This window comes from Barbatula barbatula (genome assembly GCF_947034865.1).
Source record: "Barbatula barbatula genome assembly, chromosome: 21".
NCBI classification, from domain to species: domain Eukaryota; kingdom Metazoa; phylum Chordata; class Actinopteri; order Cypriniformes; family Nemacheilidae; genus Barbatula; species Barbatula barbatula.
The window spans coordinates 3,127,540-3,146,142 of NC_136784.1; the positions used below are offsets into that span (position 1 = coordinate 3,127,540).

The window sequence follows — 18,603 nt, forward strand, 5'->3', positions numbered from 1 at the left end:
ATTCAACCACTTTGATCTGATCAATTCTTATAAGAAAATCGAGTTCGGGGGGAAACCCTGATTCCTCCGATTTACATTTCATGAGCAAATTGATGGAAAAATTATTGTTTAAAAAATTTCAGCTGAAAAAACTCGCAAATGGCTTGAAACATAATAAGTAGACCATTAAAAAAAATGTTGTACTCGAATGAATGGGGAATAAAAGACAGAACATTCATGTGTACCATTCCTTTAATAAGCCCTTGTTATTCTCAATTCACCAAGACAAGAACCTTTCTCAAGCCACGTAATGACACTAACTACAATCACAACGCTCAAGCTTGTCATTTTGTGTCATTATGCATGTTTCTTAGCTACAGGTTCACACGAGCCCACCAGCAACTCTACACGCTGATTGCGAGCATCACTCCTGTACCAAACTCTATATAATGATGCAACCAAGGCATCCACTTTCACTCAACTATAAATGCTTCCCCTTCCATAAAATAACAAAAACAACCACCCCGGGTAGAACTGCATCCTCAATGCACGCAATCAATCACGGGACAACGGCGTACCGGAGCGATCCGCACATGCACCGCGTGAACGCAATCATTATATTCTAATTTATTTCGCCTAAAATACACAGGTTTTTGACAGCGGGAGGGATGATGGATAGAAAGAACACGCTGATCGCATTTCCTTTGCCAGTAAAGGATAGGCTCAAATCTCAGGTCTGGCCTCGGGCGGTTCCTCCCGACCGGTCTCGCACGTCCCGTTATTGATTTATTGGCGGGCTCGGGGCGCGCGGATTCAGCTCGCACGGAGCTCTCCTGTTGTTTCCCTAAAGCTCCGGTTAATTGACAAGTGACGTGGCGACCGCTAATGGTGCTGCCAATGGTGATGCGGGGAGTTGGCTCAACCCTGTCACCGAAGAGTCTCTAATAAAAACAATAACTGGGGGAAAACACATTTTTGGAATGGAGTGTGTACATCAGTAGGTCACATGTAACACGGAGGAGATTCCAATGAATAATATGGCTTTGAGATCCCAATAACCCCATTGTCAAAGACAAGAACAAACAGACGCACTCACACACAGGGTTGACGGCTTAAAGAGCGAGGCAGTGAAGCCGTTCTGGAGGAGGAGGATATTTCTGACACTCACGTTTCTCTGTTTCGATCTGTGGCAGGCGATAATCCCAGGGTGCCTATTGTGATTTGTTCCGTCCTGCTTAAGTCACCATGAGCATTGTACACCAAACACCCGGGCATAAGCATGGCTGAGTGGATTACAACATCAAAATCTCAAAAAAACGCCTCCCGGATCTAGGCCTTTCAATGTGATGCTTTCCCAATAAAACGAATCTTATGCAGAGCACGTATGTATTAAAGATGTGTTTAGGTAATGACTAATAATGAGAGATATCAAGGTTGAGGAAGAGCTGGAAATAGCTCCGCTAAGCCAGGTTAACCACGGCTAAACTGTAAAAGGATCCGTTAATGATTTTTCACTGCGTCCGCCATCTCATCGGCGTAGAAATGCGTGAGAAATGTTGCATTGTCCCATTTTCGTCCTCCGAGAGACAGCCCGCTTCTCATAATCTACTCGGAAGGACTATTTTCCTAAGAAAATCCAGCCGGGTAATGAGACTCAAACTAAATGTTTATGAAAAATGCAGCCGACTCCATCTGGCTATAGTCACGGCAGGCGCTTCGGTCTCGAACATTAAAGCATCAGTATGGACGATCTGCTGCATTTTAAACGGAGATGTATTGAAGGAACGGCTCATAAAAACGCTGCTTTTAAGTAAAGACTCCATTACTTCACATGCATGGCTTCATACGTCTTGGGAGACGCTCTGAGCATCTTGGATAGATTTCAAAAGCAATACATTAGCATTCTCACAAAACAGATTGTATACTGAATTATTATTCTTTAACATTGTAATAAAGAATGTATTTGAGGCTAAGTATTTAAATTTAAAGAATATATGTGCCCGTGGACCACAAACCAGTCAACACTGGACACCATCGACTTCCATTGAAGTATATGGACATTTTTCAAAATATCTTCTTTTGTGTTCCACAGAAGATAAAGTCACGTACATGTTTTAAATGACATGAGATTTAAATGTAAGTCGGTTTATAATCTGTGTTGTGAAAGCCTTAAAGCGCCCAAAACGCATTTATAAATATTTCAAATATTCCGCCTGACTCATTTAATACCAGGCTTATTTACAGTCTTATCAATCATTAAACCATTAGAATCAGGGTTGGTAAGTAAGATGGCCACAAGCGAGACCCTGCCAAGCCTGCTTTCAATTCTGGATTGATCAAAGTAAAAAGGCCCTAATGTTTCCGCAGTGCACCCTAAGGTTTCTGCAGCGAGCCCTTGTTTCTGTAATGAGCACTAATGATGGACACTGGCTAAAAGCCAGGTCATTTTGCCAGCCCACTCCACTGACATTTCACTTAACGTTGGCAGGGAAACATCTCCTCGCCTTCTCATTGCCCCTTTTTTGTCTTGCTGTCGATTTTCTCTCAAAGCTGTGGACGATAAACTTCATCCAGATGTCGCGCGAACGAGGTCTCTCGCACCTTATCTCGCATGCCAAGTCGCAGACTTTGTTTTCACACAGCGTCCCTAGTGCCGGGAAAACTGTGTGAAATGATTTACAAAGAGTCAATCTGATCTGATCAAGGATGTTATATACAGGATTAAGGGGAGACCAGAATGTTAAGAACAAATCGATGAATAACCTACATCACTCCAGCACTAATCTGAATAGCTCTGCAGTTTCAGCCGGAAACAACTGAGAACAAAAATACAATTCTAGATGGTTGACTATACAATATAAGACAGATACGTGCTAAATAGAATTAGGGAAGCTGGTTAACCAATGAAATATTGCCAACAGCAACCAATCACAAGACCTCCGCGTGCATGTGGGGAACGGAAGGGGTATATTGGTGCTAACGCCAGAGGTGTAAAAAGTACCTGAAAACCATACTTAAGTAAAAGTACAGATACCTTGCAGTGGAAATAACTCCATTACAAGCAACAAGTCATGAAGTCTTCGAGGATCTGATTTTAAAAGTACTTGAGTTTTTACTCATACTGATATAGACTCAAAGTAGCCCTATAGTCCTCAACACTTAAGAGACATGCCAGTGAAAAACAAGAAACAGTTGATTCGTCCGGAGAGCAATCGCGTCAAGCTCAACACCTCAAAATTGCAACAAATCAAGGTGGACACCACAGCCTATTACAAACACCCAAGTGCTCATAAAGAAACCAATATCCTTCAAAAAGGTCTCTTCGGTAAAGCGGACACATAAAATAATATTATGTAAAACATTACAAAAGTCAAAGCCTTTTTGCACTGGACAGGCTGGTTTTGGATTTACCGCCGGCTGCAGTCATGTCCTATTCCCACATAAAACACAAGGGGTGTCAACTGATGCACCCGCATTCGCAAAAAGGAGCCATGTTGACAGGTTTCAGTAAGTAAGGGCAAAAATGCACAAGATATAGTGCCATCAATGCCCTGTAAATGGCAATATTGCTTCTTCTGTAGCAGAAAGAAACTGCTCCAGAAAAAGTTAGGTCCCATACAAAATGCAATGCGCAGAATCCAGCCAAGAATTTAAGCAGCTAAATGGCCTCTCGAATCCCCCCACAAGAGTACAACGAAAGCCTTTAGTTTTCCTCATTTGCTGTGTGAAAATGGCTAGGGAAGGAGGAAATAAATGGGGAAACACTCCTTCTTGGCAAGCGGCATGATTAGTCTGGTAGCTGGCACGAGCTGAGGTTCCCCCTTAACCCAAAGAGAGAAAGAAATAAGATATCAAAGTGATTTAAACTTTGAGGGAATTACGTCAAAACACTCATTTGACCTCTCTTTTCACTTTATTTCGCTCACTTAACTGAAGCCTTGTGTTTAACAAGAATATAAAAATGTAATTACAACTACCAGTAAAAACACTCAAGTTCTCCACCTACGGTGGGCTACAAACACGAGGTATTTGTTTTAAGCTGCTCTTGTGTTTGCACACATTTCGAGTGATCTGCTGAGCTTTGTCTCGGTCATACCGACAGCTCGAGCACTCTACAGATACATCAGTCTAGCCATGCTTGAAAGCATTCTTGTTTTGCCTCGCAATCCGTTATAAACAAAACGTTGAGAGCTGTTGTCGGCGTGGACTGACAGTCACATCACACGGTTTCCACCCTAATCTAGCATCCATCAGGCTGCCCAAATGCCATAGAAATCGATAAAAGATGATTATAAATATAAAAACAAAATAAATGTTTTCGTACTCAAAAGGTCACATGAAGCAAGAAAGTTTCACTAGGAATGAAATTGTACACTGCCACATACAGTCTGCTTTGTTTTCGTATCCAAGGGTCTAAGGGAATTATGCAAATCAGATAACACCGCAAACCCAGCCAAAATAATTTGCACCGAACACAATTTGCCCTTCTCGCAAGCCAGGTTCGAGTGCAAAATCACAGCAGACCACCACAATGTGTCACACTTAACTCGGGCATCTACGGCACCTCTCCACCGCTGTGTTCGAAGCGCCCGAAACCGCTTTAAAATGCTGAAAGTGTGCCCGACTACATTTCGCGTCTGGATACATGCCCGACTTTAATGCACTTCTCCATTATTTGATGAATTACAGCTGGCATGATCATTAAAAAATGTCTCTTAAATAAAACCCCATTTACTGCCAACGTCGGTATAACTTTCAATAAGGTAAGTCGTGCCAGGCTCAGCGGTGACTTAAATAATGCACAAATAAGCAGAATATATATAAAAAGGAGGCTGTTTTGCATTCAGTTTAATTGCAATTCTATTTCAACATGCGTGGGGCGATGCTATACCAACACAAACCGTGCCAGGTTCAACTAGATTAGCATGCACAGCAGCATTGCAAACCATGTTTGATTTATGATTTCTGTCGCATTCAACTAAATGTGCGAATGTCAGACCAGCGCTAACCCCTTTAAATTCATGCAGATCTAATATGGCCTTCTCAGGAAAGATGAACGGCTTTAAAAGCTGCAAAATAAAAATTGAAGTCAAAGACAAAGTCAACTAGATCATTTACAAGCCAGTCACTGTGACGGCATCCATGACAGTTATGCGTGTTGTTTGTCTTTCGTGTAAACAGTTTAGGGGAGTGCAATAGTGACTGTATCAAAGAGTGGGTGTACGTGAACGTTTCTGTGAAAAGAGGACCAGGCGTGCTTATGACAGCGATAAGACTTTGCCCCGTGCTACTGTTGTCAAGAGGAAAAAAAAACGTTAGAACAACATCCCACACTTTCTCGCTACAGCGCGCCTACAAAGAGCCTTTGTTCTCCCACAAGACAATCGAAGTCTCCAAAAGGATTCCCACGGATTCTAAATGCGGTTCGCGCGCTTGCTCTAGCATGAGAAAGTGCCAAAAGCGAATGCGGCTCGCAGGCACGCACGCATTTCGCAATGTGGGAGCTTTGTGGCTGACTGACAACATAATATAGTAACGTATCAAGAAACGAAACCATCACAACGGTGTTCTGCATCATAGCAAATTCTTTAAAAATGTGCGTGTGTGATGAAGTTCGAAGCCAAAAACAAGAGAAAGGACATCACCGCATGCGTAAGAAGAACAGCAAGAAAAAACAGCAGCAGCTTTCTGGTTAAGAAAGGTTAAAGAAAAATGCAGGGAGTCGAATGTTAGGAATGATTAGGAAAAAAGGAAGGGAAAGGAGAATTGATAAAAAAGAAACCCGGCAAACTGGCTCACACCAAGGGACTTCACCAAGAACAAAGACTTGTTTTTTTCAAAATTTGGACAGGCAGGCCAACTGGAAAGCCAACCACCAAGCAAGCTTCTGGCTTCTGAAGCCCACCCATAAGAGACGTCTGCAAGCGCACTAACATGATTGTTTTTTAGACCGAAAGGAGAAACCCTGCACCCACATTTTGTGTTTGTGTGTTTGACTCGGTGCAGTGCGAGGTGTCTTGCATCTAAAGGTGGTGTCCTAACCAGGCGTGATGCAACTTATGAGCAACAAGTTGTCTGTTCGACGTGTCGCTGTTTCAAACAACCAAAACATGTTTGATATGTATACAACACCTGGTTAGGAAACTGTAGTGTTATGTGTGTGTACCCATTCCAAGGATGATTGTGGACATTGGACTGAACGTTTAAACCAATGCGAGCATCATACACAGGTACATGTGTGTGTGTGTGTGGTGTGGCATTCCTGCACGGTGCACATACTCACCGATGACGATGATGGCGAGCTCTTTCTTTCCAGATCCCAGGCTGTTCTTCACCTCACATACAAAAGTTGTGTTCACGGTTTCATCCACTTTCTTCACCAACAGCTTGTTCTGATTCACCTGTACTGTAGCTGGCAACTGACCAGACGCACTGAGAAAAGCACAAAACATCACATTCCTCAAATTAAAATATTATAAACATAAAGTAGAATCTAAAAGTCTCCATGATGCTGACCGAGCGACAGGAACCAGATTTAAATAGACAGGCAGAATTGCCACTTTTCAAAAAAGAGCCAATGGCGACAATTTCAAAACGGCCAAATATTGGCTGACCCGCTCACTCCATCAATCAATGTTTCCTTAATGTTAATAAGCATTTTTAAGAGAGAGCTTCTAGCATCATGGAGTGTTGGCTGATTTGCAGATTAACACCTCCTTTGTTAAAACAAGACACGTCTGATTTATATTCCCAAGTGTCATCTGTCCATACTGTGAGCATGTTAACACATCAGCCGCTTATATCCGTGATTCAGTCACATGAGCAGTTGTCAAAAATGCTAAAGAAGCACAAATAAGTTCGAAAATATATCTGAACATTTAGATGTGTATTAAATGGTATGTCTTTTAACGGATTCACTAAATTGTACTAGACTGACCCAACAGAAACATTGAATTTTTGATTGACAGCCGTGTATCAAATCAGAAAGATGCAATTTAGTGCAGCATGTGGCAAATCTGTAACGATGCACATTTGTGAATAAACGTATAACTTCGCTGCTGTACACGCAAGCATCTGCCACCCAACCGGTCTTGTTAATATATGTTGTTTCTTGATCGGTATCGATTCATATGCTCCTTTGTTTTGTTGAGAAAATGAAGGTAAAGCAGTGAAGCGTTAATAGGCTGTTGTTGTATTACGCTTGGGGCAGAGACTGTAGATGCTTTCGCAATTCGCTGCCAATTAGCCTGTGGCTTCTGTTAACAGTTAATATCTTTGAGTTTGCTTATGCTGTAGATACAGTTCAACGATTACGCATCTACACGAACAGCAACAGCACATTAATGGATTCTGCTAGGACAAGATTAATAATAATGACAATGAAAAAACGACGACAACATAACCCGCACTGTCATTAATAGTTCACAAGTTGAAAATTCTATTATTTTCATCCGTCATATTTTTACTGTTAGGTTAACATTAAATTAAAATATTAAAATTCAATTCAATACATGAATAATAAGGTTGTATGTGTTAAAAGTAGTAAATGCATTAGCTAACATGAACTAACAATGTGCGATATCATTTTTAAGCATTAACTCATCTTTGCTAATGTCAGTTAAAGCCCCACTGCAATGCACGAGCAGCAATATTTGACTATTGTCTGGATCATGTCCCATGTCGTGCTTTATGCGCCATTCACCGTGTAGGACATAAATGTGCTGATTTGAGGCGCCACTTCCGCAGCTCTGTTAGTGAAGAGGGCGGGACTCCTTGGATTCTAAAGCGGATTTGATTGGACGAGAACTTTGACGAGAGGCCGAAGTGTAGCGTGATGTCATGGAATTTCTAGATTTGTTTGAGCGCGGGTGCCAGACGGTCAGTTATGAACGGTTATATCTCCTAAATGTGAATTTTGTCAGTGGTTAAAAGCATATCAGTTTACTGACGTCCTTAAGGCTCACTCGTTTTTATAAAAGGAAAAAACCTTCGTTTTGATTTCACCGGATCTTTAATGCCAATAAAAATGTTCATGCTGGAACTTGAGATGTTTAAAAAGAAGAATTGTTCATTGTTAGTTCATGCTTGCTAATGCTTTTTCTCATGTACAGTGTTACCAATATATATTTTTATCCCACCTGACACAGGGAATATGGGCGAGTGAATTGACAATGAACCTTTTGAGTAAAATATTATTATTGTCATCGCTATTGAGAGTTTATTTATGGAGGATCACTCACGCGGTCCACGTCACATCCGTAGGTGCAGGATTAGCCTCAGCCTGACAGGTCAACACCACATCAGTCCGACCCATATACCAGTTAGAGTCATATCCATCTATAGTCACAGTGGGGGGATCTAAAAAACACGAAGAGGAGAGAGGCATTAAACACCATTTTGACAAAAAAAGCTTGTTACTGGTTAGGCTACATTACTTTAAGCTAAGCTTCCATCATGCCTCTAGAAAACTGTACTTTTGGTGAGTTACTCCTTAACACTTTCCAGCATTAACAGCGCAGTTCAAAGGCTGATTATCTGCCGTTCAGGGATGGGAAAAGATACAAATATGCTGAAGGTTGCACACTGGAGAAACACGGAATAAAAGAAAGTGCAAGAGGCGAGGATGTTCCAACAGCGGGATTTATAAAAGGAACGGTGAAGTTGCAAATCTCCGACAACCCCAAACATTGCAGCTCGACTATGCTAACACTGACACCTCGAACACTCTGTAAATAGCTTTCAAGATAAAAAAAATGTGTTGAGGCAGACATATGAGGCTGAGAAAGAGACGGCTGAATGCATTTGCAGATAAACGAAGGGAGAAAAGATGTTATGAGCGAGTTGATACGAGTGTCGCTGTCGCTAACAAAGGCTAAATCGGAAACACTTAAAATGCAATGTAAAGATATAACATTACTGGAAAACTAGAACTAAACTAAAGCGCATTTTTATGATATGAAAACTAAATAAAATTAAAGGAGAGATTAACATATTAACCTAATATAACAACTAAACAAAAGTATGTGAATTTGTGTCTGTATGTGTATCTTACACTCCACCACCAGCTTGAAGTTAAACCGCTGAGGTTCGTTCTGCGCCCTTTGATTCACCAGACAGGTGAGTTCTTCTCCGTTGTCAGATGGATCAGGGACTATGCGATACTCGCTCTTCACAGTCACCGTGCCGTCGCTCTCAGGCACTGATGTGTGGTTATAGCGGCCGTCGATGTTTGCAATCCAGGAGATGGTAGCCTCGGGTTTTCCCTGGGCGGCCTCGCAACGTGCCACGACTACCTCAGAAGAGCCGGCCTGCACTGGGATGGGAGCAGCTGAGTTTTTGGGTTTGGCTAAAGGGGAAGGAGAGTCGTAAAAAGGTTATGGAGGCGAGTTCGCTTTCAACATTTTTGTCCATCAAGCAGCGAAAGCCTTTGAGCTAGAAGGCCTGCGGCAGAGCTACACAAACAACCGACGGCTGGTTGGGTTGTTTTATTTCTTTATACTTATTTAGACAATATCGAATATATACAGTTTAATGTATAGCTGATTTATAACTACCTGCTGGTTACTGATGGACAATATACAGTGGGTACGGAAAGTATTCAGACACCCTTAAATTTTTCACACTTTGTTATATTGGAGCCATTTGCTAAAATCGTTAATGTACACACAGCACCCCGTATTGACAGAAAAAGACAGAATTCTTGACATTTTTGCAGATATATATATAAAAAGAAAAAAAGAAATATCACATGGTCCTAAGTATTCAGACCCTTTGCTGTGACACTCATATACAGTATATGATAAATAAATAAAAAATCAAGTATATTTGTATTCACATCTATTATATGTGTTACTATATTAAATTGAGATGTTTTTTTGTCTGTTCGTTTTTCATATATATTGGCCACCAGGTAGATATCAAATCAGTTATAAATGAAATGTTATATATGTGACATTTTTCTTAAAAGTCATGTGAGAAATTCATGAATGATAAAATACAAGCACAAGTAAAAAATAAAAGAGAGAGAGAGAGAGAGAGAGAGAGAGAGAGCGTTGAGTTCACCAACAAAGGCACTAAATGAAGACAGAGTTAATGTGTTACTTTATGTAACCGCGGTAAGCGTGGAGAACAAACAGAGCGAGAAGCTTGCACATATCTCTACATGAAGAATAACAAACAGGCAGCAATGATTCACAACATCACTCAGTTTCTGATGATGGCTTCAGTTTAGTCATTGAAATGATGAATCAGACTAATGGGAAACATAAGCATTAAAGCAGACAGCAGAAACGCGACTGTGAGTAAAGCTAATGTGCTTTAGCATGCATCAGCGTCTGGCCGTTCCTAATTGCACTAAAGTCGCTAAAGATTTTGCAGCGAACGCATTAATCTTGAGACGTGTGTTTATGGTCTGTACCATAGGCCTGGGTGATATATCGAATATTTACGACGCAGTTGATATGATTTTGTTGGGGACGTAAAATGAAGCAATATCGTGAATAACGCGGTGTTTTTAGTGCAAGAATTACTCAGCGATTAAGTGCGAGTCAGACTGATTTATTGTCGCTAGCACAAATGGCGCCAGAGCTGGAAAGTTTGATTCATTTGCGCAAATTAATTTGTGCGAACTGTAGGCTACACAATAGAGGTTAAAAAACTAATTCAAAGAATAATTTGCGTCATCACTCAAACATGCTCACAAAGGTCTCCATGTGGCATTTTTAAATATTGCATTGGAATATTGATTCATGACAATACGTAACGTAACGATTAAATGGACGTTTGGACACAATTCTTTCATCGTTTGCTCAACCTCGTGTCATTTTAAACCTAAATAACTTTCTTCTGCAGAACTCAAATGAAGATATTTCGAAGAACAATACTGACTGTCATTGACTTCCATGATATGATGACAAACCACTGAGATATTTCTCAAAATATCTTCTTTTGTGTCCCACTGAAGAAAGTGTCATATACAGGTTTTGAACAACATGAAAGTACATAAATAATGACAGGATTTATATTGGGGGGTGAACTATACCTTAAAATCATTTTTAATGCGAAACAATTTGACATATAATATAAAGATAAACATCATATATTGTGATATTCCAGAAATCATCCAGCTCTAGTCTAAAAAGGAGAACGCTGTTCTCACACACTGAATCATGAGGCTGTCTTGTTTTAGAAAGGTCTGCAGCTGGCCTATAAATAAACCAAACCGTGTAACTTACCCATCATGATAAGAGTGGTTGTTCCCTGTTCGTTTCCGCTGGGATAAGTGGCAAACTCGCAGATGTACCTGCCCGCATCCGCCATCCTCAGTTTGTCGATCCTGATGGATGGAGTCTCCAGGGCGCCTTGTATGAACTGAACTCGGCCATTAAAGGGTATATAAGGGAAACTCGGTCCATACTGAGGGTGGTATACAGCGATGTTGTGTCGCTCACCTTCGACGCGCTCGAACATCCAGGAGACCTGAGAAGCAAAGAGGGTTTGAATCCTTTAACAGCATTGCTTCCATGTAACCCGTTTCAACGAATCACTTATTTGCAGCAGTCTCACATCCACCGAATCATCAATTGTCTTAACCAGGTGTGACCCACCAAAGTGGAAAGTGATAAAAGTGATTTTCTTTAGATTAATTGCTCACTTTAGGACTTCCCCAAAAGTAAGAAAAAACACATCTCAGTGTTTAGTTCTGTGGTGGGCAAATAATACATCATTGGAAAACAGTCGGGTTTGGTTAAGATGAATACAACAAGTGTTCATTATTACCTGTGTGAGTTTGGTGCTTCCGCTGTTGGCGAACTCACAGCGCAGGTTGACGGAACCGTTCGGATACGCCGTGATTTCATTATCCACGCGCACGCGCTGACTCCAGACCCCTGCGAAAAGAGAGCAACGTTTCAGAATTGCATCGTAAAGTCTGGAACAGATCAGGATTGTACATTTTACAATCGAACTCAGATGTCAGGCTCCCCTAATAAATAACACACCAGTGTTATATTCCAGGGCCCGGACTTCCTCTGGGATGAAAGTGCAGTCTCAGACGGATTAAAAACTCACAAGAGGTCTGATATCTATTGATGGAATGTTCAGACGCCTCAGCGTGAGATCTATCCAGCTTTGACTGGCCATAATTAAAAAAAACAAGAAAACCGATTCAGCGACATCACATCGTTGCTGCATCTATATACACGATCACAGACACAAATCAGAGAGATACAAATGCCTCATGAAATACAGAATTGACTGTAATGTTTTTTACTTTCCATACTTTACTATGAGCGAAACGTCTAATGAAAAATAAGCAACGGCACAAATAGTCAAGCAGGGCTGGACGATGACATATTGCGCAATAGCACAACATGAGTTCAAGTCCGGGCACATAGTGCTTTCCAGACTCCTGTCCTCCATCTCTCTCTCTCTCTCCCCAAATAACTTCTAATCTTGTCATCTCTCTACTGTACTCTAAAAATCTATACAGGAATATGAATTGATTCATAATTAGCTTCTCGGTGGTTAAGTAGTTAAAAATGAAGGAATCTGTGACATCAACAGAAAAGGCACGTTGTTATAAACGTTATAACCTTTTAATGAAAGATTATGAAGACAAATGCTTTTTCTTTTCTTGGGAATAAAGTGCGCCGCTGAATCGATAACACCAGCAATGTGTATCAAGGAAGTCCATTGGGTTCGATTTGTATTTCAGGTCGACTTTGTATGTAACCGTGGCTTATATCTCTCTAGGGGACATTTTACAATTATTGCAAGTCATTAGGATCTCCACTGTGTGACAAAAAACATCTCGTATTGGTATGTGCGGTGTATGCGGACTGCATAATTATTTTAATAAAACCATCTCAGCATCACACACTAACACGCATCTCTCAGCCAAAAACGTTTCTGATAGAAACCGTAATGCAACTTTGAAAAGTCATTAAAGTTCTATTCACAATATACACCCTTAACGGTCAAACGATCATAACATCATAATACGCTGTGACATTTATGGGCCAATAAACGTGAATGTGGTTGTGTAAACTTTAGAACCTGATAACTGATAACTCGCTGATAATAAAAACCGAAAGGACCCCGTCTGCTACAGCAATGTCAATATTTACACGATTGAAAGTTTGACCCACTGGCCGTGATCCCAGTCTCTCAAATCTTGGTGTCGACGCAGAAGACCGCAAAGATCAGGTTTTTCGAAACGCGCACTCTCTCTCTCTTTGCTTTCTTACCCGGCCCAATACAAAGGCAGGTTAAAATAAACAACCCACGTTTTGGCTCGGGTGGTGTGCAGACTCCAACGAGCTCCCACGGAGAGAGAAGCAAGACATCCAGCTCAGAGCTACTGGAGTCAAAGGCCAGCGAGTAGCAGGAGAGCTGATCCACAAACACGGGTGGAATAAGGAATGCTCACAAATACACACACACACGCACAAAGCAGTTGCACTTCACAACGTACAAACGCATTATCAGCGCACCCAAACACACTCTAAAGACAGACCTCAAATTGCTTCACACTCTGAAGAGGATTAGCTCTATCAAATGCGGGGTCGTGACTACCTAAAATTATACATAAACATAGCTTGACTTGTTATACTAGAAAAATGTTTGCAATCCAAATGCGAAAGCGTTCCGCACATGTGTTAAAATCCCTTTAGCGTCTCCGAAGAAACTCAGGCGTACTGAATGCAACTCATATTCTTCAAAGACATTAAATTCAATTCGCAATCCAGTGAGATCTTTTGCCTTATGCTGACTTAATAAAAATTGCATAGAGAAGAAAATACCAAATATTACTCGTACAGTATGTGTGTTTAAATACCCAACGCTCTATTCAAGTGCACAAACACAAATGAAACTTTGCTATCTTCCAGGCCTTGCTATGTACTAAGGGAACAATGTGTTGGCCAAGTGCTTAGGAATGTGTACTTGGACGAATATTTGACGGATTTATTCTTGTCTAATCTCTTAACTAATATTTATTTCATATACCAGGGATTTCTTGGAACAAGCATTGGTATCAAACCGTATTATGCTGAAAATGCAGATAAGGCCGTTTCTGCAGATAAATCTGTCATACCTAGGATAACAATGACAACTATGAAGATGTCAAATTAGTTGGTAATAATTACGTATATAAAGAGAGGAACGATATTGTTGGGATCATTTTCAAATGTTTTTCCAGCTGATGAATGATAAAACATTGACAGACGGCAGTTCATGTTGAACTCATCTTTATAGTTATCGTTGTGAAAATGCTGTTTAACAGTCGAAATTTTGCAATGCTGGAGTGAAGGCCGTGGTTTAGCAATATGAAAATTGCAGAGAATAAGCAGTCCCAGCTCAGTTATCAGAAGAGCGAGGTGTATTACATCTAACTTCAGGCATCCACTTTCCTCTCAATTATTAATGCTTCCAACAAGAAGATTATATAAGATGCCAAAGTTTTGTGCCACGGATTAAAGTATGGCAGTATGGATGCAACACACACACACACACACACTTGTTTTGCATTTGTATTTGCCTGTATTCAGGGCTTTAATGTCAGGAAGTGTGTGTTTTCATTACACGACGGCCCGCGTGTGACTCAGTGTAGCAGAATTCCCCCTGAAGGAACACAATGGCCTGTCAGACCAGCTCGCTGGAATAAGAAACAGAAACACAAAGCATTTATTCACTCACCTCTATTTCTTCACCTCTCTCTCTCTCTCTCATTCCTCTTTTGTTTCCATCTATCTTTGGCTTATAACTCTATTGCTCTCCCTATTCTTCCAGTACATAACAACAGATGAGTCATAGGTGGGAATGTAGATGTTCAAGGTTTTTGGTTGTTAGTTTCCATAAAATGAAACAACACCATGATGTGTGTTTGTAAATAAATCGAGAAGCAAACTAAAAAAGAATAACACAGTAAAGAAAAACATGCATCAGGTCTCTCTCTCTCATTTGCATGCATATCCATGTTTCGCTCTCCTTTTGTGTTCAAGTGCTTCTGTTCGTATTCCTTTACGGATCTATTTGCACAGGTTTTAATACCTCTGAAACAGTCGGGGTGTCTGCGCAGGACTCATAGAGTTTACTTAAGGATGATAAATGAACTTAAATAGGCTCTCTATAAGCGCTCGAAATAAAACGCACACACATTTAAGGCAAAAGAAGCAGTTTGTCATATAAGCTGGCTTTGTGTGCTTGATGCAAAGCTCATTGTTGCTTTTATTATTTATGATTTAATATTCACCTTTAAGGTCATTAATATATTCAGTTATGAGAACCGTTTAAAAGTATGACTCACAATTTACAATTTAACATTACGAAAAAGTAAATATACTGTTTTCATTAGGATGTCCTTTATAAAACCCAAACAATGTGTAACATTTTTACATTATGTAACAGCTTTTAAAATAGAAATTGTTGAACAGACGAGCAGGACATTCGGGTTCAGTCTGGTCTCTTTCGACTACACTGAAATGAAATATAACTTGCATTATCACATTTAAATCTACTTTTCGCTCATCCAACCTTAACTTTTCCTCTACCAGGCGTCCTTCTCTGTCTGTAAATGACTGATATGACACCGCACGAGCGAGGCAGGTGCTTTACTTAAGAATGACAAACGATCCACATTTAAGGGAAAGAAGCAATTTAACAAGAGCGCATAAGCTTATGTACTAATGTAAAGCTCATCTATTTGAAAAGGCTTACATTATTTAATACCTGTAAAGTCATGAAAAAAAGTCGAAGCGGAGCAGAAAAACAACATCCTTGGGCGTCTGTTTCAACAATAAATACACCGTTTAAAATGTTTTATGTAGGAAATGTTGATGTAACATCAGAATTCACATTCTTAGACTACACTGTATCCTAAACCGAGTACCTTGTTTCAATTATAATTTATTATTTTATAAATCATTTTAAAACACCCACAAATGAAAATGTCATAACAAAACCGTATGACTTTCTTCTGCACAACCCAAAAGAAGATATTGTGAATAATGTTGGTAACCGGACAACGGCGGTACCTTTGGCTTTGCAATTGGTTTTGCGTCCGTATAATATGGGTACCACCGTTTCTTGAACATTCTTCAAAAAGATCTTCTATTATGTTCTGCAGAGAAAAGAAAGTCATAACGTTTTGAAAAGACAAGTTATTTTTGGCGTGAACTATCCCTTTATTATTATTTATTTCAATTTAATCCTTTCTATCAAAGACGAAATACCCCAGGAACCGCCAATTTAATAACCCCTCTAATATACCAACAAATATCAACAATATCTAACTTTCTCGAAGTCAGACGCATGTTTTGGTCATATACACAAGGCATTCTCCATCTCGAAATATCGTGACATCATTCCACGTGCACGCGGACTGTAACGTCACGCCTTGAACTTCTAGGGTTGCCTTCCCCAGGGTCACGGGTTTCAGTGAAGTATTTCTAGCACCCGTCAGCCTTGAGGCCGTTGCGAGCGCATATGTGTGAAAGCCTTGAAGAAGTTAACAAAGGCATGGAAGTGCAGCGAGCGGCTGGAAAATAATTAGCACGGTGAATGCCACGCGAGTGCACACGGCGAACGCTTTTAGAATTTCACAGGAATGTGTTTCTCTCCCGCCGCAGGGTGAATGTTATGAGTCTCTGACGGTGCATCTCTCGCTCGGTACAATACTTTAAAATTAATGCGCATACCTTAAGCCACATGCGATGAAAATTATTTCAAGCTGTATAACTGAGGTGGGTTGTGATCCTTAATCTCCCGGTGGCCCGGAGAAGAAAAAGGTCATTAAAAAAAACAGATTGGGGCATAAGGTGAAGGCACAGAGTGAAAAGGGTGTGTATGCGAACCCATTGGTGAACCGCGTGACCTCTACGTTCCCTGCGGGCACAGTGATGGTATGGATGGCATAATTATAATAACCATGATCACCTCCACCTCTCCGAATCCATTAGCTCTACACGCACCGTGATCACAGCAAAACGGCCATCAAGAAGAGGAAAATGATGCCATTTCACCTCATTCTCTATACGAGCCCTGGCCTCCATCCCTCTTTTCTTTCATTTATTATGCATTCGCTTTATTTAAACTATCCTTTACAGCACCGCAGCTCTCACTCACCACTGTTGAAACAAACTCCTTCTAATGCTGCACTCACCCTCCCTCGACTGTGTCGAACTCTCATCTGTCTCTCACTACCTAGTAATCTTCTATCCTTTATAAACCCTCTGTATCTCTCACTCACACACCCCCTGTCAAACGTACGCTAAGGGACACACCCTCATCCAGACATAAAACACCAGCTCCAAATGTGCACGCGGCCTAAAGCTGTTCGCCCGTCAGACAGCGAGCAGATCTTCTCTCCTGCATCTTTATTTTCCTCTCTCTAGTGCCCCTTTTTTCCAAGGTCACCTTGTGCCTTCCTCTTAGCCATCCCCTCACTCTCTTCCTTTCATCTCCGTCGCTCCCCCGTCTGTCTGCCTCCGTCTTCATCATGCATCTAGGTTTTTATTCTTTTCACTTTCATTTCACTTTACAGTTCATTCTTTTATCCTTTGTTAGCTTTTCTCCTTTCATCCGTGGCCCTTTATCTGCAGGCTGGCCCTTCTCTCTCAAATGGGAAGTGTGCCATTAGCCTCCCGTACGGCTCTCTGGCACACGGTTCCGCTGGCCGCTCTCATCTTTCCCTAACACTTGGCACATTCCTGGTTTCTACACTTCAGCTTTGTTCCAAAACGTCTTCTCGGCCTCTTCGGGAGTGCCCTCACTGCAACGGAAGCTCGTAAGCGATTGATTTGGAAAGCAGTACGTAGGCAGCAAACCTCAAGAGAACCGCACACGAGACTGGACACGAAATTAATAAACAGAGTTTTTCATTACCATTTTGTTAAGCTTAATAACGTTCTGCTCTGATAAGCATAAAATTGCATAGCGCAAACAAATACCGAGCTTGTCTGGTGCATTTTGGCGCTGTTGTATTTGTGAGAGATACATTTGAATTTCGGCCATTGTATTAATGGTTCTGTCTGGAACAGGTCTCATTTTCGGAGCGTGTTATGTTGCCTGGAAATGCTGTCTAGACGGCTCACTAGGATTTGGAACAGAGCTTTTCCCCTACTATACTGGAATATCAAGTGTGCCAGCTATGCGTGCCGTATACCAGTAACAGAGAAAAACATGGCATGCGTCTACTGCATGTGTGTGCGTTCCCGACGTCAATGTGCGTGAATAATCGAGGGTAAGATTTGTACCTGTCGTGAGACTTTATAAAGTATGCTCAAAGTGTCTGAGGTGTACTAGATTCGAGATGTTTTTGCACTCGCGAGATAGACATGCTGTTTCTCCGTCCTCCCCGAGGACCCTGTGAAACCGCAGCAACAGCAGTCGAGGCCTCATCTTTTTTCCCCAGGAGATCGAATGTGTATGCGCCATGTTTGTGCACATGTGCAGTAGGGGCCCATTTCCTCATCCCGGGCGAGTGCGCTTGAACTGGAGACAAAAAGCACGGCTGCCTTTACACGTGATAAATGCTTCTCTTACAGAGAGAGATGTATATGCACACATACTGCGCATACAAACCCAAGATGTGGTCTTCACACTCGCGCCACATAAATAATTTCC

General features: G+C 41.1%; 1 protein-coding gene across 4 annotated transcripts in view; it reads right to left on the reverse strand.

The window, feature by feature from the left end:
- pvrl2l (PVR cell adhesion molecule related 2 like) overlaps positions 1–18,603 on the reverse strand; it is a 96,952-nt gene that overhangs the window by 47,658 nt on the left and 30,691 nt on the right. For 3 of the 4 annotated variants that reach the window (XR_013788159.1, XM_079484905.1, XM_079484904.1), the window contains exons 2-6: positions 11,758–11,867; positions 11,214–11,457; positions 9,032–9,325; positions 8,220–8,337; positions 6,263–6,411 (exon numbers count right to left, since the gene is read on the reverse strand). Coding sequence is in view for 3 of the 4 variants with exons in the window: in XM_079484905.1 (XP_079341031.1) it covers positions 6,263–6,411; positions 8,220–8,337; positions 9,032–9,325; positions 11,214–11,457; positions 11,758–11,867 (915 nt within the window). In the remaining variant the exon portion in view is untranslated. The remainder of the gene's footprint in view (positions 1–6,262; positions 6,412–8,219; positions 8,338–9,031; positions 9,326–11,213; positions 11,458–11,757; positions 11,868–18,603) is intronic. The other variant, XM_079484906.1, reaches the window with a different exon arrangement.